The 25,058-nt window shown below is 38.9% G+C and overlaps 1 protein-coding gene across 1 annotated transcript in view; it reads left to right on the top strand.

Annotated features, from left to right (window-relative positions):
* Window positions 1–837: 837 nt before the first annotated feature.
* Window positions 838–25,058, top strand: part of LOC105034021 (uncharacterized) — a 46,349-nt gene continuing 22,128 nt past the window's right edge. The window contains 10 exon segments of the mRNA XM_029261480.2: window positions 838–980; window positions 1,136–2,362; window positions 2,365–3,876; window positions 3,964–4,092; window positions 4,194–4,382; window positions 4,482–4,534; window positions 6,047–6,139; window positions 9,418–10,058; window positions 10,198–10,413; window positions 22,202–22,300. Coding sequence (XP_029117313.2) covers window positions 1,226–2,362; window positions 2,365–3,876; window positions 3,964–4,092; window positions 4,194–4,382; window positions 4,482–4,534; window positions 6,047–6,139; window positions 9,418–10,058; window positions 10,198–10,413; window positions 22,202–22,300 — 4,069 coding nt within the window. The 5' untranslated portion in view covers window positions 838–980; window positions 1,136–1,225.

Here is a 25,058-nt window from a genome sequence, read left to right as displayed (position 1 = left end):
TATGGTGGTATGTTAGATCTTGTCTCGGGTTAAGATAAGAGAAGATGTAGAGGAGGCAAAATAGTTGGGAGATGAGAAGAGGTGAGAAGGTGAGGAGGCTGACTAGTGAGGAAACGAGAGGAGGAGCTTAATGACAACCTTAGTCATTGCTTTTTCTTTTTCTTTAGTCAAACTAGGCTCAAGATGTGGAGTGTAGGACAAGGGCTTATATCATTATATGTAATATATGCATTATATAGGCTTGGGTTGGGTAGCTGTAAATCTGAGTCCAGCCTATTAGATGAGTAGGCTCAAATTTTATGCTTGGCCCGATCTATTAGACTTAAAAATCAAGTCCAACCATTTGAAATAGTCTAGACCCGAGCAAGTCGTGTAGACCACCCTGCTTCTGATCAATTTGGATGACAAGTGTGCCTCTGACAACATGCTTTACCATTAAGAGCTCTTGTTTTTAACTAAAAAGGATTGTAATTACCATTCCCAGTCAATCAAACCTATTTATATCAATCTAATGGTGAGAATTTATATCTTTTTATTTTTATGTTTACCAAGGAGCCTATTTTGTTAAGAATGTAATAATAAAAAATATAATACTTTATAATTAGTATTATAAATGAAAGAAAAAAGGAACAAGTAGATCAATGAGTCATGAGATGCAAATCAACCAAGAATCAAGGGATAGAATACGATGTAAACAGGAGCTCCAATGCATATTAAAGGTCCAATGAGTTGTGATGCAAATCAACCGATAAAATCAATGGGTGAAATAGATCTACAGTATGGCATCAAGATTTAAAATGCCAGAGACCAGTGTTACCATTTTCAGGAGAGGCCTATTTCGTATTCAGCATTTCGGCTACCCGGTATCATTGTACGCACGTTACATTCGGCTGCTTACCATCGTAATTATTTATAGATGCTTATGGGTCATCACAGTACTCTCTTTCTCGACGCTGGTGTCCTACCCGAGCATTGCCGCGGTAGGTCTCTCCATCTTCCCTTCCTTCTTGCTGATCTTTTGCCACCACATGCACTCTCTCTTTCTCGAACTCATTTTTCTCTTTCTATCTTAATTGAAGTAACTACTATTCGATAGAGATTCATCCATCCATTTAATTTCCTTCTCCTGTATCAGAAAGATTGGGTTAGGTGGTGTTTTGGGAAGAAAGAAAAAGGAGTAGCAGAAGGGCACTCCTTGCTCCCTTTCTCCCCGCTCTCCTAATCCATGGGCCCCCGGAAGCGTAACCCTCAGCAGCGACCGACCCGCCCCGCATCCGACGCCCCCGCCCCCGCCGCCGCCGCCCCCGCCGCCGCCGCCGCTGACGCCGACGTCTCCCCCTCCCCGGCTGCCGACGCCGGTCTCCAATCCGTTCACAAGGAAGCGCCTCTTACTGCTGCGACTGCGACTTCGACTGCGGCTTCGGCGGCGGACGAGGTTCCCGCCGCCGTGAAGGCGGAGTGTGAGCGGGCGCTGACCGCCCTCCGGCGAGGGAACCACAAGAAGGCCCTCCGGTTGATGCGGGACGCGTGCCTCCAGCACGAGTCCTCCCCGCTCCTCCACCGCGTCCACGGCACCGTCCAGGTGAAGGTCGCAGCTCTCCTCGACGATTCCAATGCGAAGCTGCGGCACCTCCGCGCCGCCATCGACTCCGCCCGCCGCGCCGTCGCCCTCTCCCCCTCCTCCATCGAGTTCGCCCATTTCTACGCGAACCTCCTTTACGAGGCCGCCACCGACGGCCGCGGCTACGAGGAGGTCGTCCAGGAGTGCGAGCGCGCCCTCAGCATCCTGGATCCCATCGACCCCGCCCGCGAGAGCCTCCACGACGAGGCCGCCCATAAGCTCTCCTCTCCCGAGGCCCGGATCGACCAGGTCCGCCAGGAGCTCCGCGCTCTCATCCAGAAGTCCAACATCGCCTCCATCTCCACCTGGATGAAGAACCTCGGCGGTGCCGCCGGCGAGGAGAAGTTCCGCCTCATCCCCATGCGCCGCCTCTCCGACGACCCTATGGAGGTCCGGGTCGTCCCCGCTGCTCGCCGGCCCAACGAGATCAAGAAGGCTACCAAGACCCCCGAGGAGCGCCGCAAGGAGATCGAGGTCCGCGTCGCTGCTGCCCGCCTGCTCCAGCAGCGTTCCCCGCAGTCCGGGGGCGAGGACGACGCCCGTGCCGTAGACTCCCCGGCGTCCTCCTCATCTTCGATAGGTCACCGGCTGGCCGAGCGCCGCAAGGCAAACTCCCGGAAGCCTGCCTCCTCGACCGACCGGGTGGATCAGGTCCGGGCGTACTGGAAGTCGATGAGCATTGAGAAGCGGCTGGGATTCCTTGTGGTCAGCATCCCAGAGCTCCGGGCGCACTATGCCTCTTATCGCCCAAGGACAGCTTCGCCTCCGGCATCCTCTCGGAGGCTCTGTCCTTTGCAGAGGCCAACGGGGCGTGGAGGTTCTGGCTCTGTTGCTGTTGCGACGAGAAGTTCACGGATTGCGATTCCCACATGCAGCATGTGGTGCGGGAACACATGGGCAGCCTCTTGCCGAAGCTGCAGTCGGTGCTGCCCCAAGAAGTTGATGGAGAGTGGATAGAGATGCTTGTCAATGGGTCCTGGAAGCCCATCGATGCCTCTGTTGCTGCGCAAATGCTTGAAGAGGAGCAGCTGAAGTGCCGCTCGGTTATCAAGGATGTAGACTTGGATACTGGCAGCAAGGATAAGCACTGCATATCAGAGTATTGGAGTGCGAGAGAAAAGTTGGACTCGTCTCCTTCATCCCTGCGTGGATGGTCGAATGGCCAGGATGCTTGCAATGGGTTTACCATGGAAGGAAGGAATGGCGATGCGTCCAACTTTGATGACGTCTCCCAAAGATGGCCTTTATGTGATGATATGGAGAGGGGCAAGCTTCTGGAAAGAATTCAAGGCATGTTTCAGTTGCTTGTCAAGCATAAGAGCCTCTCTGTGAGCCATGTGAACAAGGTGATACAGTTCGCCATGGAAGAGATCCAAGGCTTCCAGTCTGGTTCGCTGCTGCTTAGCCACTCTTTGGACCAGTCACCTCTTTGTATTTGCTTCTTGGGTGCTTCACAGCTCCAAAAAATCCTTAAGTTTTTGCAGGAGTTGTCACAGTCGTGTGGGTTAGGGAGATACTCTGAGAAGGATAGCAATGCTGGTGATGCAGATATTGCTGGGCAGGGGAGTGAAGTTCTTGATGCAATCACTCTGAATTGTGACTCATCCAATCTCCTTCTGGATGGTCGTTCATTCAGTGGAAAGATTGGTTCTGGAAATGCTGATAATTGTGGCTCTGATGAAGGTACAGAAAGTGCGCCTGACACTAATGCTCTGTTTTCCTGGTTATTTGCTGGTCCTTCGAGTGGGGAGCAACTGTCAGCTTGGACTCGTATGCGAAAGGAGAAATCACATCAGGGTATGGAAATCCTTCGGATGCTCGAGAAGGAGTTCCACCTCTTGCAAAGCATGTGTGAGAGGAAATGTGACCATCTAAGCTATGAGGAGGCTCTGCAAACCGTGGAAAATCTTTGCTTTGAAGAGCTCAAGAGAAGGGAGCATGCTGGGAAGCTTGTGTCTCAAAGTTATGAGGCTGTTCTGAGGAAGCGGCGAGAAGAGCTTGTTGAAAGGGAGAACGATGAGATGTTCATCAGCAGTAGATTTGAATTGGATGCCGTCTCTAATGTTCTTAAGGAGGCACAAGCTCTGAATGTCCCGCAATTTGGGTATGATGATACTTTGTCTTGTATGACATCTCGTCTCTGTGATCTGGACTCTGGTGAAGATGATGATTGGAGAACGCATGACTACTTGCATCAGACAGACACTTGCATAGGTGTAGCTATTCAAAGACAGAAGGAGCAATTATCTGTCGAGGTAGGTGGAATTATCTTTTTATCAGAAGGATTTTATAACCTTTATGTGCTTGGTATCAGAGACTCATCCATTGCTTTCTGGTTGCAGCTTAACAAGATTGATGCACGGATCATGCGAAGCGTCACTGGCATGCAGCAGTTGGAGCTCAAGCTTGGGCCTGCCTCTATGTTTGATTATCGGATGGTTGTTCTGCCTCTTGTAAAGTCTTTCTTGCGGGTCAGTATGCATGTTGTTCCAATTAAATATTTCAAATGCCAAGACATCAAGTAACTGACTTTTGTACTTACACCTTTTGCTGCATTCTCTTGGTTTGGCAGCTGCACTTGGAGGATCTGGTGGACAAAGATGCTGCAGAGAGGTCTGATGCTGCAAGAGAAGCTTTTCTGGCAGAACTTGCACTGGATGCTAAGAAGAATGTTAATAAAGGAGGTGATCCGAAACAAACAAATGAGAAGTCAAAGGACAAGAAGAAAAACAAAGATTATAAAAAGGCCAAGGATACAAAGGTTGTAACAATCTTGACTCTGATTCAATTACTTTCACTGAGGTTATTGTATCTGATGTCTTGTAATGCTCTAGCGCTGATATTGGTTGATGCTTTCCAGGCTGTGAGCTCTAATGATCAGCGGCCATTTTATCAGAAAACTGCAGAGAAATCGTAAGCCTTTCCTATCTAGCACTTGTAAATATGTGACATTAGTTTGTAACGTTAATTACATCACCCTCACCATCATGACCAAATCTTTTGCAACCTTGAGTTTCTTATCCTTTTTGTCTGTCTTGTTATGTGAATAGTTTTATGTCACTATATGGTAAATACTGGTCATGTTGAGTTACTTCTAACTTGCATCTGCATCCAGACAAAAGTGTTATTGATTGATTAATTGCTGAATGGTCTTTTAAGGAGCCTGCTTCGAACATAAATTTCTGTTGAAATGGCTTAAAACCATAGGGACTTGTCTTCCAACTTTGAATCCCAATATGCTCAATTTTAAAGCATTTTTTTTGAGCCTAGGTATTTAGATTGATTAGTTGCTTCAGTGACTAGTTGAATTTTGAAGGTGATACCAGACTTTTTTATTTGGATGACCGTACAACTTGCTACTAAGCTCCAACTTGATTTGGCCCTAGACATTTGCTGTATCATTCTAAAAGAGGAGGTTTAGCTCGAAGGTTGAGCCATAAGCCTTAAGACAGTTCAAGGCATCAAGCTTAGATGTTTAACTTAATAATTAATTACAATGTAAGGAAATTTTACACAAACGCATGCACATGCACTTGCACACATGCTATATCATGTTTTAGTCTTTGTAGCGGATTTTTCAATTCATGGAAGTAGAAAACTCAATTTGTTGCTGCATAAATATCATTTGTTTATAAACCATGATGTTTGTAAAGGTATACAATTTAATGAGACTGGACTACTTGCTTATGAAAATAGATTAATAATAAAATGTACCATATTCAAGTCATGACATAAATTAATTGTCTGATCATAATAGCTAATAAAAAAGGGCAATGAAAGAAAACTCTGTGCAACAATGACAGTTTACATACATACTTGAGAATATATAGATATTCTCGTTAACTTATCTGAAGCCACATCGCCATTAGCTATTGTGATGTTGTCTTCACGTGCATCTTGAATATGAAAGAATAAACACCCTACACATGCTTATGGCTTCATGGTTATGATTTGGTCTTGAATCACAACTAGTATTGTTGGAAGACTGTTTATGATTGGACAAACCATTATTGAAAAGAAAAAGCCATAAGGGGGTGCCTCTCTCAAATAATTGAGGGGAGGGCGCACTGAACTGCACTGTACTGGTGCAAACCAGGTGGTTCGCACCGGCACTGCTTGGAATCATCTGGTTCAGAGTGATTCGGGTGGTTTTCTGAACCGAAGGGTGGAATTGTCCTGGTTCCACCCCAATTCGGTTTGGCACACCCCAAACTGGCCGGTTCAGGGTGGTGCCCCTTGTTTGGTGATGTTTAGACTAATGGACAGCAGGATAATTAATTTTAAGTATATGAGCTTTGAGATAGCATAATATTTTCCTTGCTGAGTTCAATCTTTATTTCTCATTGGATATAGTTCACTAACTAGTTCTAGTTCTAAAAGAATAAGATGAATGTTAAGTCCTTTCTTAGTCAAGATGTCTTGTAGACTCTGCTTGGAGGCAAGGGAGATTGGAATAAAGAAGCAGACTATTTTATCGAAGCAAGACAATGATTTTTTGTGCTCCATAAATGAGATCAGGTACTCTACATGTTCGATTGCATCAAGTTCCTGGGAAGCCTTTGCAGAATTTCCTGATTTGATTGGTTAAATGATTGTGGACATGCAAAGCTTTGTTGAAGTGCTTATGCCACTGACCCCATGTCTGAGATGAGTTGGCCTACTTTGCTCGGTAATTTTTATAATGTAAGTCTGTCAAAAAGAAAAGGTTATGCATTTTTTGCATGACCTCCCTATTGTTCTTCAATCTGGAGCCTGTAGAGCATTAGTTGGAAGGGGGAGTAATAAGAGAATTGCATAGCTATTGAAGGTCTCAATGCTAGAATTCTATGTTATTTTAAAGCCCCATTTTGTTCAAGGTTATTAAAATGAAAAGGCATCCTTAAGGTGCTAGAGCCTCTATGTCACCTGAGGTGCTAGGCACCAAAAAAGGTGCTTGCCTGAATAAAGGGAGGTGCTAGTTTAAAAGAAAATCAGTAAATGTATAGAAATAATTAGTTTATGTATTTGTCATTTGACAATATTACAAGCATTCTAGGATTAGTTATTCAAGTTTCAACATCAAAAGTCATAACCATCTTGTACTTTAGGTATTGTTTTTCACATCTTCCAAAACATCATATCAAAATATTACTTTTCATATTATGTTTCTAAACAAAAGTCAGTAAAATGAACCACTGGGCACTCTTTAGTAGCTTCAAATTTCAATCATGATAACAAAATACCACTTCCCAAAACATAGTTGATATTCAGAATAGAATATAATGCAAAAGGTAAATCATTGAACATCATAGAGTAGTCCTTTATTTTTAAGGAGTCAATAGACCAAAATATAAAGCTCTAAAAGAATGAGCAGAAAAGGAATAGGAAGAATATTGCTGGATATTAGAGAGGCGCCAGTCCAAACACCCTTTTGTTCAAGGGTTTGCCTATGCATCGCCTCAGTAAACTCGCCCTGCTTGGGGACTTTTGAGGTGCTAAGGGGCTTCTTCACGTTGCCTGAGAGGCTAGGCAAGCATTTGGAGCTTGTTACTGAATTTTGTCAATCCTTTACATTGGCCTTGTTGATGTGAAAGCATCTTTGATTGCATTTATTAAGTAATTAATGATGAATTAACCATCATAACTTATAATTGTTTCTTGACATGTTCATGGGCCTCTCGGAGATATGTTATAGGCTAAAATCACTCTTTCTATGGTATCCTGTTATTTTGATGAGCCTTCCTGAATCTTTTATTCTCAATTAATATGCTTCAACTCATTGTCTTTCACCTAATTCCTTGGTTCTGTCAATGTTTTGGAAATTATCATGACTTCATTTCTTGAGAGTGACATGTTGCTGCTCCTTAAACACAAATTTGCCCATGTCAGCTTCTTTACTTCACTCTGTTTGGTAGTTAAGCTTTGTTAACATGTATAAAGGATTCCATAGGGTTTCTACATGGTGAGCAACTTAGTGTCTATGCTTGTAATTATAGTTATTTTTTAATATGTTTATATTATCCATTGATTGTCTTTGCTGAAGTTCATATGTTGGCTGCTGGGACCAACAGAATCCTCTTAAAAGCAAGCCCTTCATTAGGCATAATTTCTTCACTAGCAACCGTATTTTCATGCTACCTTTTCCACTAACAAGTATAAACTTCACTTTCTAATGCGTAATCTTCTATGGAAACATATTTTGGTGCTTGAATTCATGGATTAACGGTTTTTAGTGCCCAAAAGACAATCTTCAAAGTCAAAACAAAGGTGAGTGGCCTCGAAGCTCATGGTTAAACAGTGGGCGGTGTCTGCTCACATGACAAAAGGCAGGTTTACCTCTCTGCTTACATGTCAAAAGGCAGGTTTACTCAATCACGTCCCTTGATTCTTAAGCTCTCTTTCTATGGGGTGGAGTTGACTGCATGAGAACTTAGTACTCTAATTATTTTTAAACTGTACATATGCTCTTTGATTTGTGTATCACTAGACCCTTGAGGGGTGTGCTGTGTACGTGAACCACACAAGGTGATAATATTTATACACATGCCTACCGTATTCAGCATGCAGTGCTGTATATTTGAGGGCTACAACTAGGTGCTATCCACATTATTAGGACCGTTACATGTCCAGACCACAATGGCACAATGTTTCTCAGTAAGCCCTGAGCCAATTAAAAATGGGTCAAGCTAATTTGGTTTTAAGCTTATATAGATTTTCCAAGCTTGTATTGAGTAACAATATGTGTTATGCAGTATTCCTAAGAGTCGTGCATTAAGCAATTAAAAAATGTACCTACAAATTGCTATTTGTCTCGTTGCAGCAAAGAGAAAAATCTAGATGGATGCGTTTGACCTCCAAATCCTGGTTTGATGAGACACCTTGTATGCCAAGCTCTCGATAACATAGCGTTTTCTCTTTCTTCCCATTTTCTGAGAGAGGCATAGACTTATTCCATTATTTTAGATCATCTCTGAGTGAATATGCTCGCTTTATTGGGATCTTGGGACATGTGTTTAAATCGAGATTCACATGACTCATAGCAATTGCTTTCTAGAGTATCTGCTTGCTTAAGTTATTAAGATCTCTTCTTCCAACAGTTGCATACATAAGCAAGTTGGTTAACTTCAAAAATTTCATTCTTTATCCTCCTTTACTAATCGTAGTGGGATACAGGCAGCCTAATGTGGCCATTATTGATCGGCTTCTTTTTTGAATATTGAACATTGAACCAAGTGGATTGGATTAGCTCCTTCAAAATTGAGAGTAAAGAATTTTTGTGACCCAACTTTATGATGAGCTGTTAGTCTTTCAAGGGACTAAAACTTCTGGAATAAAGGCTATAATTGACATGCTTTCTTATCCTCAGTGAAATGTAGAATTTTGGCGGGGACACAAAGTGTATTTGCAGCAGCTGGAACTCATTTACTTTAACAGCATCCTCTTCCAACCTATGTTTTGATAATCCAACTTTCTTTGTAGCGGCACACAATTTGTTGATAATGCCTATTTGATAAAATTATTAATCAGTATAATGGTATGTAATAACTGTCCTACTCTATCATATATCAAATCAACCAAATTGTAACTTGCAGTCCTTTTGGGAGTTCCCATCTGCAATAATTAATTGCATATTGTACAAGCTGGTTTAGGTCATTGCGTACATCCAGTGATCACTGTAGTACCTGGTCTTTTCTTTTTAACTCAGTTTTTCAATATAAATATCTTAAAAGGCATACAGATACAAGTCGATCCTATAATTCGCAGAAGTTTTGTCTTATACAGCTGTTGACCTAGTCAATATGCATATTTTGCTGCAGTGAGTTTCTTGCTGATGGTGACCTTTTGGAGCCTGAACACATGGTAACTGGTGATCACTTGAAACAAAATGAAGAGGAATTTAGGTGTAGGGTGGAACTCGAGGCAGAGGAAAAAAAGCTTGAGGAAACTTTGGAGTACCAAAGGCGCATTGAAGATGAGGCCAAGAAAAAACACCTTGCGGAGCAGTTTAAGAATGTCACCATGTTCCCCAAAAATGTAGTAGAAGAACCAGGTGCTATTAATTCAAACCCTAGTTTGGACTATCTGGCCAGATTACATGATAATATTCCTCCAGCTTGCCTAGAAGGCATAGGTTTTGGTGATTTTCATTTCTCAGAAGAAGCCATGCACAAGGACCATCAAAGTGTTAAGTTCAACCAGTCTAGAAATAAATTTTGTAGGCTGGATCAGAGGCTAAATTCAGAAGCACAGCAGTTTAGTGGTGACTATAGTGAGAAATGCCATGAAACTAAAACTGATGATGTACAACCTTTTGGCCAGGACAACGGAATTCCAAACAAAGGGAGCTTGAAATTGGGTGGAATGGAGAAAAATGCATGGCCTGTAAAATCTTTCAACAATTCTTGCCCTCAAAACATCAAGAAGACCAACAGCCAATCTCATTTTAAACACAAGCAAGGTATGCACTTTCTCACTTTTGCAGTAAAAAATACTAGGAAGATTTATCATGTTATTGTCATATATCAAAAATGGGTATATTAACTGGGATATGTGGGATCTGCGCATGATGGTATTTAACTCTTCTTAATTTCTTGCAGGCACTATGGGAGCTGTACATGATGGTTTTGTGCCTACTAATCAACAGACTGATAGGCAGGCTCCTAGAAGAAATAGCTCTGTGAAATTGCTTGATGGAAACTCCAGAGCTTTGCCATATGCAAAAGAAAATCGAGTGCATTTACGGTATCCAAACGAAGTGAATTATGGAGACCATACTCCTGCCATGAGTCTGGATAATGCACAACTTGACCACAGTATGTACTTTTGCATTCTTGTTCACATGAGCTAAGTGCCTAAGTGACATTCATAGTTTATTTTCTACTTTTAGCTAAGCATTTATTGCTAATTAATGCTTCAGAGCCGCAAAATTTTTCATATAGTTTTTCATGTACCTCTTATACCATTGACTGTATTTAAAGAACCAAACTTGCTTGTGTTTGCTTCATATGATCATTATTATTTAATTTGTGATTTATTGTCTTCTTGATCGATTCGGTATGGTACTAGTTCCATATCATATCGAGGTTTTGCATGTCGGTTCCATATCGATACAGTTTTGTGTGTTGGTTCCATACCAGCATGCTTTTTTTGTTCCATTTTTTTTATTTCTTTTCAATCTAATTAATTTTTTTAAAAAATTTTTGAATGATTTTAGATCCAAATTAATGTTTATTTATATTATATAATATTTTTATCACTCTGAAATAAAATAAAAGAAATTTAAAACAATGCCTTAAATATATTTAAAGTACAAAGTACAATGTACTAATCTCAAGATCTATTGATCTAGTTTCTCGTCGAATGTCGATGATACTTGTAATATCTGGATCGTTCACATAATCGGGAGAAACATCAATCTGTCCCCTTAATCAAGCGGCATCATAGTCCTGAACGCTTATCCCATAAGACATCCATTTTGGATTGTAGGATATCTCAGATCTTTTGTTCAAATTCTGGCACTGGGAGGTATTCGTTGGATTGATGGTACGATAGTGGAGAGGCCCATCCAAATGTGCCGGCGGCAAAATTTGACTTGTAAGATCTCCGAGCTGCATAGGGTAGTAGCCACTGGAAGACGATGCATCGGATGCACGATACTGATATCCATATAGATCATAAGCTGTTTGTGGACAATAGGATCCATAATGCAAGGATAAATTTGATACATCCATGATTCTACTTCACGTGCAAGGTCATCTGCAGTTGTATCGTGTGCTGAACGACCTTTAGAAGCCAGTCGTCTATATAAAATCGTATCCTCGCAGTTGTATTAGTTCATGCACCGTGGTCCTTGTTCTGTGTGGTATGCGTATACTGAAACTTATTGATGAATTAAAGATCATCCTACGATTGTCTTAGGAACGATGGTCTCTTGACCTCCACTCTTCCTGGCCACCAATTCATGACTATTAGAATTATCATCACTTTTGCTGGTTTCTGAATGAGTGAGCTGACTCCACTTTCTTTATTGGGACTGCAATGCAATTGCCTTTCTTTTTCCTTTGTCTTTTCGTTGAGTAGTTGTCAGCCTTCTCTCGTTCCCCTTTGTGATTGACTTTGCTGTGCCTGGAAGGATAGATTTATTCAATCTAATTGAGATGACTGGCCTCGTCTAAACATTTTTCACTTAAAATCTCTGGGAGGATGTCTCGGATATGAAGTCACGTGATGAATGACTCTTTTGTGGCCCCTCAAGCTGTGCTGATCAGCTGGAATCTTATATGGAATATCTCAATTTGCCCATTGCCCTCGATCCATCCTAACCTCGTTAACTACCAAACTGGCTGGTCATGGAGGGGATCCCGACTCATCAAGCTCCGGCTTCTACTGTTGGTCTGTAAGCTATTCGATTATCGGATCCTTATCATCAAGAGCATAATCATCTATCGTCGGATTTGTATATTTTAGTTGTACTTTCTTTTAAATGCATTTTAGTCTCAATCTTAGATTATAGTGAACATATACTAGTTCATTAAGGCATTTATATGTCGACAGTTTTTCTACTTGCTGTGGATAAGGGCGAAAGTTGACCAATTATACTTTTAGCCGCTAGAAGAGATCATCTGAGATAGAATGTGGATAGCCATGTCTTTCAAATTATTTGTAGACTATCCAAAATGAATCACCATTTAGCTACAAAAATATTAAGCAAAATTATGTATTAGATTGTATGAAATTAGTAGGCATGTGATGTCAATAAAGCTTGTCATTGTTGATATTTAATTTATTTAGATTCATCCTTTTTTTTGCTTGTCATTATTGATATTTAATTTATTTGGATTCATCCTTTTTTTTGCTTATGACAGCTGATCAGAGTCCAAAGCTGTCTGTCCCCTCCCTAAACTGTTTTATTTGTGGAAAATGTATTTGTTAACAATATGTGATTGATTGAAGACCAGATTTAGTTAAATGCTTACACCTCAGTTAATCTACCTCTTGCAGACATAACTGCGATTTTTGGATTGGACATCATCTTATATATCACATTATGGAGAGCACTTAGAAGCTTGTTATCCATATCCATCTATGTATAGTGTACTGGAATTTTAGATTTAAGTAGTAAGCAATAGATAAATTTCATAATAATTAAGTAAACTTATACAAGTATAAGAGTAAAAAAAATTTCAAATGATTTTTGATTTCGTGCTTATCTGCTAGATGCAAGTTCCTATCTATCTAATAATCCTCTCATCGCTTGATGATGTTGATGTATTTTTGGACGTATTTTAGATCTATCTCACTGATCTGTTTGTTTATCCTCTCCATCATATAATCAAAAAGCCTATCTCGGGGTATTTTTCGCTGTTCACGGTCTAAAGCATCTCGTATAATGGCTTGATAGCCTTTACTATTTTATTGGCCCATTGCCAGAATGATTGACTCATCACTAACTTCTTCACATGACTTTCCTCGGTATTAGTCCTCACATATCTGCTCTTTTGCCACTCAACATTGACAAACATTTGATACAAGATTGCTTTCTTGTCCATAAAGCTATCAAGTGTTATGTAGTTTGTAGCAAATCATATGACATTCGGTCTCAAGATCTCTCCTAGTGTATGTTCGCATTAGTAATAAGATCCATGCATGACTGTATTGAATCTAGCAATAGTCTGGATTGAGTCCACTACCAGCTGTATCCTACAAAACTTTTTAATATCCATCAACATGAGGTCGATGCAATATACAACACATGAGGTCCAGTAAATATATGGTCGTTGCCTCATTAGCAACTCTTCGATGATCTTATACTGCGGCATATTATCCGTGATGACCTACATTACGTTCTGCTCTCCTATCGCATCAATTAGCTCCATTAGTCTCAGGATGTATATGGCGTCATGTACCTTATTTGAAGCATCAATTGACTTGTGAAAAAATATTTTTCTATTATAATGTCAAAAAGTTGATGATGTTCCGTCTGGTATGATTGATCCAATCATCACACATCATCGTCAGTCCGTAAGTGAGCTATTTATTCTTATAACAAGAAATACACCTTTTTAGATCCTTCTTGTTATTGTTAAGAAGCTTACCATAAATGTCCCTAGGTCCTGGAGGATTTATGTCTGGATGACAACCTATATGGCTGAAATGGCAGAGCAGTAGTATATGTTGCCTGCTGCATTTGCTAGAATGTGGCTATAATGAAATCATGATCCAATAGCTTATCACATATCCTTTTTATTTTTCTTCAGCATATTATCAATCTTTGCTGCTTTGAATCCTTATTGGAGAAAGCCTGGATTCAAATCATAGATGGCGGCTCCTGTTGGAATCTCTTTGAAAGACTTCCTCCTACTATCAAAAACCTCCAGCATAAATAAAATACTATGCCTGCCTCTATTGACAGTCTTCCTAACTGAGGTCCTTTTGAACTTGGACTCTCCAATATTCGCAAAGTCGGACTCCAATTCATAGTATGACGATCCAAGTCATCTTCTATACTTGACCATCTCCTCCCGCTAGTATCGATCATCTAGACTCGTTTGAATGACAGTCTTAATTGTGCCTTGTCATTTGGAGCGAAGGCTTCCTCTGATTCATGAGAGTGATAGAAAGATGGCTCTACAGCTCGACAGTCCATCTTCGTCCTCTTCTGCTTTACCCTCTCATTTGCTATTTTGAAATCAGTGAAGTACTTCTTCATCTGTTGTTAGACCTTCTGTGGGTATTATTTAGCACATGGCTATATCGGGATAACCACTAGCCAAGTATTACTTCACCCTAGTCGCCCATTCTTTTTTGAACTTCATGTTGTACCATTTGCATCTTTAGTAATGCCGAGCCAAGAGTATTTTGCTATGGTCCCAACTAATATCATGCTTTGCATCCTTCTTACTCGATGGATTCATTTCTACAGGTTTAATAATATCTTAAATATGTTTTGTATTTCAAATAATATCTTTGAATTAGTTAAAATATATTACTAATTTTATATATTTTTTAAAAATTAATTATATTTTTTATTACTTATTTAATTAAAAATATTTTTTAATTTTAAAATTTTGAAAATTTATTTGAGCCTAGATTCAAATAGAAACATATCATGGGTACTACATATATTTTTCTAAGCTTATGAACATGCATTAAATGCTATTTATTTTTAAATTTTATTCAAAATTAGGTTTAGGCTGTTATACGCATCATGCATAAAAATCTTCACAAAGGGATATCAATTTTATGCCGAAAGTAGCTTGAATCGTCCTAAACAATATTCCAATTTAATAGTTATTTTTTAAATTTTATTTTTTAATAAATTTTTATTTTAAAAATATATTTTTTAATTTTAAAAAATATATAGTTAATGAAAATTTATGATTTTAGTATCATCATGTAGATCATCCAAAGATTTGCAACATATAATGAAATCATACCAAAATAAAAAATTTTGGCATGATTTCCTTTTATTTTTTTATTTATTGCTGTTTTTCTGCCAAAAAAATGCAAAAAAAAAAAAAAGAGAAAGAGGGAAACTTGGATTACCTTAAATTTGGTTGAAATCTTTTGATTTCAACAATATAAAGGCTAAACCTCCCCCAGCCCACACCCCACCTCATGGTACTATCGATTCCCTTGTAAACTGAATCGAATCGGTCCAAAACTGTGCAGTTCGGAGTGGTACCACATCGAACCGAGCGGTTGGATGTGGTACGGTTTGGGTTTCGCCGATTTTCCGAATTATAGGCCTGAACCGGACCGATTTCGCACCGATCCGGTTCGGTATAGGGTGTATGGGGTGGTTCAGCATAGTATGAAATTCCATGGTCTTACATCTATGAGTCCCTGAACACCTTTTTTGAAAAATTTGGGATTTGACTGCTAGTTGTTTATAAATATAAACAATAGTAGTGCACTTCTGTTCCTTACCTGTGTCCATAATTTATATATCCTAATAGAAATCAATAAGGGGAATTTAATGCTACAGATTGGGACACAAGAAGTTTAAATGAATCAAATTCCATTATATATCATCCCGTGGATCTTGTTGCAAATTGTTTTCTGTTTCTGGTGAGTCCTTTTCTGGTGCCATAGAGTGGTTGGTTACTAGGTTTCATTATCTAATAAGATATATTATGCAAAATAAATAGGAGATGGAAGAATATTTATGTAACTGAATTAGAGAGGTGCCTTTGAAGTATTATATGATCGGTGCATACCTTGGAGACCTAAGATAAAAGTTCCAGGGAAATTATAGTGACACCCCTAAACTTTAGAAGTTTCTTAGAGACTCTCTCAACTTTAAAAAGTGTCAAATCAATCCTTCAAGTTTTCGAATCATTTTAAATTGGTCTTGTTGTTCATCTTCATTAACAAAATGGTGTCATATGACCATCATATGATAGCATAAAATTGTATTATGACCAGAATGCCGTTTGTACCAGTTTTCTATAGTTAGAAGTCCTTGCACTGATCTTAAAGAACCCTTAGTATGTGACCTATAGGTAAGAATCACCTACTACATAGATATCAAAGCATCTTTAGAATATGGCCCATAATTAAGGATCACCCACCACAAAGATCTCAAATCACTCAAAACACCTTCATTCTTCCATTAGCACAGATCTCAAAGCATCCTTAGCAGTGTTTGTTGGACCATCCCATATCGGCATGTTGAATCGGTCCATACTGATACAGATGTATCGTACCATACTGCGTATCGACACTATAGTGGGATTTTATCGGCATGGGATCGAGTACCGGGACGATGAACTTTGGTCCTTAGTATATGATCCATAGTAAGGTTCACCTATTGTGCGGATCTTAAAGCAATTCGAACCCCTTCATTCATCTACGTGCATAGATTTCAAAGCACCTTTAGCATGTGTCCCGTAATTAAGAATCATCTATTGCGCATATCTCAAAGCACTCCGAATCCACCTGTACAAATCTCACAGGACTCTTAGTATATGACCCATAGTTAAGGATCACCAATCACATAGATCTCAAAGCACTTTGCACTCCTTCATTCATATACACTCTGAAGAGGATGAGGGTATTTTGGTTGTTTGGAAGGGTAGGCTAATGTCATCCACTGGCTGGGGAGCTAGAGGACTGGTTTGGAACGATTTGGAAACTTGAAGGGATGGTTTGAATCTTTTTAAGGTTGAGGGGTTGTCACTATAATTTATCTAAAATTCTATATCGTGATAATAAGTCTTGAAATTTTGTATGGCATCAAATGTTGGGCAATAAAGAAAGTTCATGAAACAAGTTTATTGTTGGAGAAATGAGAATATTAAAATGGATATTAGGTGAGACTAGAAAGGATAGATTGAGAAATGAATATAGTAAGGAGCCGTAGGAGTTGCATAACTTAAGAATAAAGTGATGGAAAATTGATTGAGATGGTATTGACTATTGAGCATTTATAGGGGTGTCAATAGGCTAGGTCAAGCCTAGGCGAAAGGAAAATCTGAAAGTTTAAACACTAGGCTTGAGCTTGGCCCAGCCTGCCTTGGCTTGGAGTTATTAGGCTTGGACTTGACTCTAATTAGGATATTTTTTTGGTTTAGGCTTGGCTCCAAATGGGCCTAATTATACTTTTAAATTCCCCACATGGGGTTGGCCCAAAAATTATTTAGGCTTCTATTTCTAGGCTCAAGGTCAGCCTATAACCCTGTAAGGCCCATTCTTTAGGGGTAAAATATCATGGGAAAGTTGTCAACTTTACCATCAATCAAATTACCCATGTTCTCATGCTCCTATCAAAAAGGTGACATTGCCAAATTATCTTCCCATGGGCAGCATTTACCCATGAAATGGGTGGAAACAATTACCCACCTGTGAGATGGGTTAAAGCAGCCATATTTTTTTGTTCCTAAAATAACCCCTCTTATGCATCTATGAGATTGATATGGCTTTTTATTTTAGGTTGACTGGTAGAACTATCTAGTCTTGTTTTATGTGGTAGGACATGACTTATGGTATTTGATGTGGGCTACTTGATGTTTACCTTTTTTGGTACTTATATGTACCTTGCACTTGAATTATTGTTGTTTATATATTAGTACTGATGTTTTGCATGTCAAATAGATGACTGTATTGTGTCCAATTGCCTTTGCTAGCTGTTGATGCATTCAAACAAATTCCCCTTTTTTTCCTTACCCATGTTTAATTGAATGCATTTTTGACTATTTTGTCATGCACTTATATCATCTAGGTCGCCTAATTTTGTATAGGTTGAAAACCTAGTTTGGTACAAGGAAATTAGGCTTTAATTATAAAGGGCTAAGGATAAGTATACAAATTAGACCTGGAAGCATTAAGGGTATAATGGGAAAGATGGATGGTTCTCAGCAACTTATTTGGAAAGTAGGAATGCAAAAGAACATGGATAATACATTCGAGAGCCACTTTCCAATGAATGTTGCTTGGGTAATGCTTATTCCAAAAAATATCGATTCTCAGGTAAGTTTCATGCTCCCTAAAGAATGAGCTCAAGATAACTCGAGGAGTCTAGGCTTAGATTTCTTTTTTTGTTTGTTTTTTTCTTTTAGTGAGGTCTTTGGTTGATTTGGGCTAGCCCAATCTATCGATAGGCTCAAGCATGTGAAATGAAAATCTGAGGGGAAGCCATTAAGGAGAGATACTTCAATTTGTATGGAAGATTTGAAGGAAAAGGTGTGGAAATTTGAGGTAACATGGTTGGAGGTAGTAAGGAAAGACATGGAGAAGCTTGGAATAACTTCAGAGATGGCTATAGCAAGGAATACTTGGCCAAGCTTGGAATGACATCGACGACATTCCTAGCAAGGAGTGCTTGACGAACGAGGATCTATAAGGCAGAACCCAAGTATTTGGGAAAAGGTTGGATAGGTCGTGGTTATGGAAAGTATTGTCCTCGATGTTTGGGAATGATCATGTGTGATTGTTTATAGTTTGCCATGAATTAACTAGCAGTACCATCCTTATAATATTTGTTGTTGTTTACCAATTTTACAGATAGAATAAATTGAACAACATGATGGAATCAAAAGGTTATCCCCATAATTGAGTTCTAAATCCGTATCTAGTTTTGCAGTCTATCTTTCAATGTCTTCCATCCTATAATACATATGTTGCAAGCCAGTGGTAGTTCAACTAGCAAAAATTGTATCTTTTGGAAGCAAGATTCTCTGTGCCGGTACCGAGGTTCAGACTAGTTGGCCGGTGGCACGATTCAATGTACTTGCATCAATTCAATGCTGGGCCCGCCTTACACAACAGAGAGGGTAGGGGAGAGGGAGAATAGGAGAGAGGAAGAGAAAGAGAAAGAGAGGCAGGGAGGAAGCGAGGGAGGGAGAGAGAGAAAGAGCAGGGAGGAAGAGAGATGGTGAAGGCCAGTGGAGTATAGCCTGATGCGGAAGGAAGAGTGGGGGAGAGGAAGAATGTGAGAGAGAAAAAGAGAGGGAGAGCTGCTGGATTGTCATCAGAGGCTGCTAGAGGACTGTCGAGGCCACCAGAGGGCCAAAAAAGCCACCATAGGGTTGGAGGAGGGGCTTTGCCCTCCTCTTGATCGAAATAGGACTGATGGCCCCTATTTCTTTTTTTATTTTGCTGACTTCTAGTGAAATAGGGTTAAATCACCAAAAAAAAAAAAAGAAGAAAAGAAATCGGGGTTGTCACCTTTGTTTCGATTGGGAGGAGGGCAGAGCCCCTCCTCAGCCCTCTGGCAGCTTCCACGGCCCTTCGGCGGCCCTCTCTCTCTCCTCTTGTCCTCTCACCCCTCTCTTTTCCCCTTCTCCCTCTCCCTCTCCATTGGTTTCTTGTTTTGAATGCTGGAACCATCCTAGTCCGTCGCTAGCTTGGTCGATACACCCCGAACTAGGCAGTTCGGGATGGTTTTGCAATCCTTGGTTGGAACAGATTGGATATTGACCTTTTGTTTTTCTTCTTCTCTCCCGCTCTGCCCTACTTAATAGGCTCTCTCATTATTTTTCTTATGATGCTTAAGAATAAAGTTGAAATTGCTCCAATTTGGTCATATAGTGTGGCTTTGATCTGATATTGTGCCCCAACTTACTGATTTAGCATCTTGTTCTTTTAAAGGTTGTCCAAAAGTTTTTCTGTGATTTCTTTTTTTTTTTTTTTTTACATGTGAATTCTCCCTTTTGTGAGCTGTTACTCACATTTGTGAATTCATGTGTTTCTCTATGAATGAACAAACCTGCTCCATGGGTTGAAGTTGAATTGTCGATTCGTGTAATTTGAATATTAGTTTTATGTATCCTTTCCATTTACATTTGATTTATGAATTTTCTTTTCTCACATGAGATAGGGAAGACTTGTTTGCCATCTTAACTCAAGTTCATTCATCATTTTGCATGGAGCACAGTCAAACACATGCAAATAGGTGTCTATGAGTATATTTCTTCTCTTTTAGAACTTCTAATGATTTTTTATCTTCCTTCAGAATTCTTAGAAATAAAAAAGGGCCTTGCCATGAAATCTCCATGACTGAGTGGCCTACTTTATTAGTTGCATTTCAAAGTTATGCAACCACCATGCAGTCCTTCTGAAATTTTGCCCTGGACTTGGGAAGAGTCAATCTGAGAGGGAAAATTTTCACGTCTGATATGAGAGATACTTTCATGTTTGAGTTCATGATGTTGGATTCAAAAAAGTTCAGATTCATTAGAAATCAAAAAATATATCTGCTTTAACTCAGTTTATTAGAACACACTTGTTGTCCCCCTGTTTTGGTTCTTTCTCTGTGATGAGATTCTTTCTGGATCTTTATTAAAGTTTTCAATAAAATGGAGCATTATTTGCTAATCAATCTTTTGAGGACCAATTTTTAATAAGTGAAATGGCAATATAGGTGCATTTGACTTGATTTCTTAATTCTGTCCTTTCAAATGCTTGTATGACTTGGGAGAATTGGGTTTCCCAATTCCTTTAGCTAGTTTAAGTGAAAGAAATACAATTCATTTTTTCACCATTACTGTTTACCAACATCAAAACTCATATTGCTGAAGCAAATATGGTGGTTTCCCAGATCTTTGATTAACTATTTGCCACTCTTTTCCTCATTTTTTTTTGTTTTTTTAATTAATAAACCCTTTGTCTCTTCTGAATTCTATCCTACCTAGTTCCCATAATTAAATTTGTTGACATGTCAGTAGAATCGAATAAAATCTTGTCTCCATGATGCAAAATGTAGAAAGTCTATGGCTCTATGCCTGCTCAAAGTTTTTGACCATCCATGGATCCATTGATGTTTTTGTCACGCCTTGTCTCGCAACATATGCAGTTCTGGAGTGGCTCTGCTGGTAATTTCGATGATTCCATCTAATATTATATAATTGACTTTTAATACTCTACATGAGCAACCTGCACACTTTGTGCTTGTTGAATAGAATTTTAGGATGCTTTTGCACTGAAGACCTAGTTGAAATATTACTTTGGTTTCATTGATAATGGCATTCAAATCAACTGGTGAACAGATGCTCCAAAACAAAATCTCACCAATTCTCATGAACAAGATATAGTAAGTGCCAATTAAATCAACCTGATCTGGTTGTTTAAATTATGCTTGACAAGTATACGATGGAGCCCTTTTATGATTTTGCACAAGGTTATAAGCAAGAATGGCTAATAGTGAGGTCCAATAACAGATGAACTTTATCCATTAAGGCAGTAAGTCGAAATTTTGTAAATGTGTTGCCTCTTAACAACATTTTACAAGTGTGCTAATTGCATTTTTCTATTTCTGTTGATTTCTGAATGCATACATACGTGTATAAAGGCACATCTATGCATGCATGATATACATGAATATATGCACATGTGATTTAGTGTGTATGTATATGTTTACATACAACCCCCCCCTCTTTTATGTATGTACCTATTTGTGCACGAACATATAAGTGTGTATCTGTGGGTGCATGTTTGTGTGTGTGTGTGTGTGTGTATTGCTTAATGTCTAATCTGATGAATGAGTAAATCAAAAAGTTTTGATGAACAGTGGATGGAAGGACTTGTGTTGTGGTTTATCGTAGTCCAATTATTAAATTGGAGAAGTATTCTGGTCAGCTTAAATAAAATATGTGGTACTGTGATATTCTAGTTCAGTGTTTAGTGTCTTTCCAGATTACCCTATCTATGAAAATGAAGATTTTGATATAAATGGTAAATTAGTTTGTAAAATGTTCTTACCATTAGCTCTTTAAGGGTAATTGATTTCATGCATGTCAGCACCAATCCAACCAAGTTTACTGTCTCTTGTCCTTATTTTCTCATGCTTCGTGTGAATAGAGATAGCACCAAAGCTATATATGTAGGAGCATGCATCAACAGAGCAGCTTCTCTTGAATTCAATAGTTTGGAGTAGTTGATAAAAACAAAAAAGAGTCCGCATCCAAGGGAGCAATTTATGGCAGGTTTCTGGTTATTAATTAAATAATTTAATTTTTACAATGAAAGATCTAAATAATTTGGTAAAAAGACACCAAATATTGTAAAAGTACCGGTCAATAGTGAAGCAGCTAGAGAGGATGGCTCGGACAATTACTAGTGTGAATTTTATTGCCTAATGAAAAATTGCTTTCTCATGGCCAGGAGATAATGGAACAGAGACGTTGAGACCATTGCATACTGAACTGGATGACGAAGAGAGGTTCCAAGCGGACCTAAAAAAGGCTGTACGTCAAAGCCTTGGTAAGCTCATAACCTTGTATTATTCATGTAATTTGTTTTTGAAATTTCCTTCCACATCTTTGTGTATACTTGCATATTTTGATTGCTGGAATCGGATTAAGTCCATTGAATATTTTTTATTGTACTAATTTTGGTCATTTTGTTCTTGTCAAAACATTTCCTTGTATGTTTTATGTTTTCTGCAACCTTATGTTTTCTATGGGATGTTCAATAATAAAAATATATGGTTAGATTATGGAAGCATAAACGAGATCTTGTTAATGTGTTATTCCTGAATTATTGGTTATGCTATACTTTATAATCTATATGTTTAATATTTTGCGAATTTTGATATTTTTTGCTGATGTAGTTGTTTTTGCTGAATTATAATCTCTTTTTGTTTGGCCATAAAAGTGGATTTTCTTACTAGCGTCAGCTTGAGTACAAATTATGGAGATCATCTAGAAGGATATAATATGTTTAATCAGTAGCGCATGTGCAGTATCTTAGGAACTCTTAGGGCTTGTTTGGGAAATGCGGCAGGATTGGATTTGGATTTCCTACTAGATTCGTGGAATTGGTGGTCTATTTGGGTACCAAATATATTAATCCAACACCTCTACAGCCCGAATCTTGTGGGAGGAAAATGGGTCCTTTTTTCTTCCTGCAGAGCAACAGATGCACATGCTGGGATATATGTTAGGACTTGGGCGGGTCCTTAGAAGACTGCAGCTTAGGTGGGCCAACAGGTATGATTCCTGTAGGATATTCTTATTGGAATATCCAAACAAGCCCTTAGGAGGGAAAGAATCCTTTTCACTTCTGTACATCTCAGTTTACTATGTTACAAGCTTCATTTAAAGCAATCCTATTATATTATGAACTAAGAAGGGAAATGAATCCTTTTCTTTTATTCCCTAGGTCTTTTAATTTACCTATAAGTCTATAACATAAAAATATCTTTGATTCGAGCATTTCATTTGGTTCTTCGACTTCTTTATATCTAAGAGATGGGCCAAGCTTTCTACATATATTTAAAGATGTTTTCTCCTCTTCCCCTTTCATCTAGGCTCTTTCCAAGTTTCTGGAATTTTAGATGGTTGCTTCTTGGTATACCTGCATATTGGACAACTGACCACCTAGCCTGTTCTTTCAGCAGCAAGGAATTCATTATTGGCTGGCTAATCAGGCCAAGCATAACTTCTAGGTTTACAATGCTTCAGGTCTTCACTGAAGCAAATCTAGCCCAGCTTGGCTTGGTCACCCAGATATACATGTACATTAATATTTGTTCCTTACTTCATTGGCCCATCCAAGCCAATCTTCCTTTCTTTCCCTTTTGTCTGGCTTTGGCCTCAAGCTTTAATGCCAAGCTCTCTTTCTCTTCATCATGAACTACAGTGATCAAATTCGAAGTCTCCCTTGGAGAAACTATATAGACATTAATAATAAAATAAAATGTCAAGCAATGTGAAAAACAGATAGAAGAACAGGAAAGAAAAGAAAAAGATCGAAGAAATGCGTATTGTTTAACATACTCTCGGCTAAGTCTTGATTCCAAACTAGTTGGGGTTCACTATGTGATCCTTTTCCTCCATTTTTGCTCTATTTAGTGCCGCATTTTTTAAAAGATGTGGGGATATCAAGTCATTCCTTACTACTCATCCCATGTGATTTTCTGTCTACATCTAACTCTCTTTCTTCTGCATGTATCAAATCACTGCTTCAGACTGGTGCATCCCTCAGCTTGTATTTTACATGTATAAACCATCCAAGCCATCCTTCTCTCAATTTATGCTCAATTGGTGCTAGCTCTACCTTTTTATGAATGACTTTATTTCTTGTTCTATTTTTTCTATTACCATACATCCATCTCAACATTTTCATCTTAGACACTCATCTTGAACATACTATGCGAAATACTATTCTTAAACTCCTATTTTTTCATCATGTATCCCTATCTAGTGGAAACATATGAAATTAACCCTGTTTAAACAAATTTTGAGGAACTGATTCTAAAGTGGTATGTGCTGCTCCTTGTAGTGGTTCTTATTGCAGTATCTAGAATGCCGTATTGGCCCGTATCAGCAAACCATGAGTAGATATGGGGATGTGCCACTATATGTGCCATATCAATGCATGATCAAAATACTCCCATACCATGTAATCTCAAACCTACTTTTAAATGTCCGTTACATGAGGGTATTGTTACATGAATTAATCAGGTTCAAGATGATCCCTTAATAATCTGTGAATACATGACCAATCACACATCAACCATTATTATCCCATATACAATTTTACTTGAAATTATCGATCTTACATCAATAAATTTCTAGTATTGTCACCTCTCGAGTTGTAGTATAGATAATGAGACATCTTAGCCTCTGGCCATAAGAAAACTCAATCAGTTGTTCTTTCCTAGCGACTTGGAGAACATTATCTTCAGAAGGGTATTTTGGCAGCTTATTGTAGTGAGGGTAAAATTAGTTGTGATAAATGCAATTGGTCATATCAAGCTGGTTTTTGCCAATGGAGGATGTTTAGGCAAACACCTTGCACATATCCCTTGGCCCCAAATTTGGCTTCAAGCTCTTTCCTTGGTTCCATCAACTGTGCATAGGGGTGCAAGTGGGTTTCAAAGATCCGAAAGTGCGCTATACCTAATAAACAAGCTGCTTTAAACCTGACATACCCAAATTTGAGACTCATGGATTGAGGATAGGTTGCATATTAAGACCTAACATGCTATTCCATAGAGTATGAGCGTTGAAAGAAT

The sequence above is a fragment of the Elaeis guineensis genome, chromosome 3, assembly GCF_000442705.2.
Source record: "Elaeis guineensis isolate ETL-2024a chromosome 3, EG11, whole genome shotgun sequence".
NCBI classification, from domain to species: domain Eukaryota; kingdom Viridiplantae; phylum Streptophyta; class Magnoliopsida; order Arecales; family Arecaceae; genus Elaeis; species Elaeis guineensis.
Note: the sequence above shows the minus strand (reverse complement) of the source record. Positions and strands in the feature narration are given on the sequence as shown.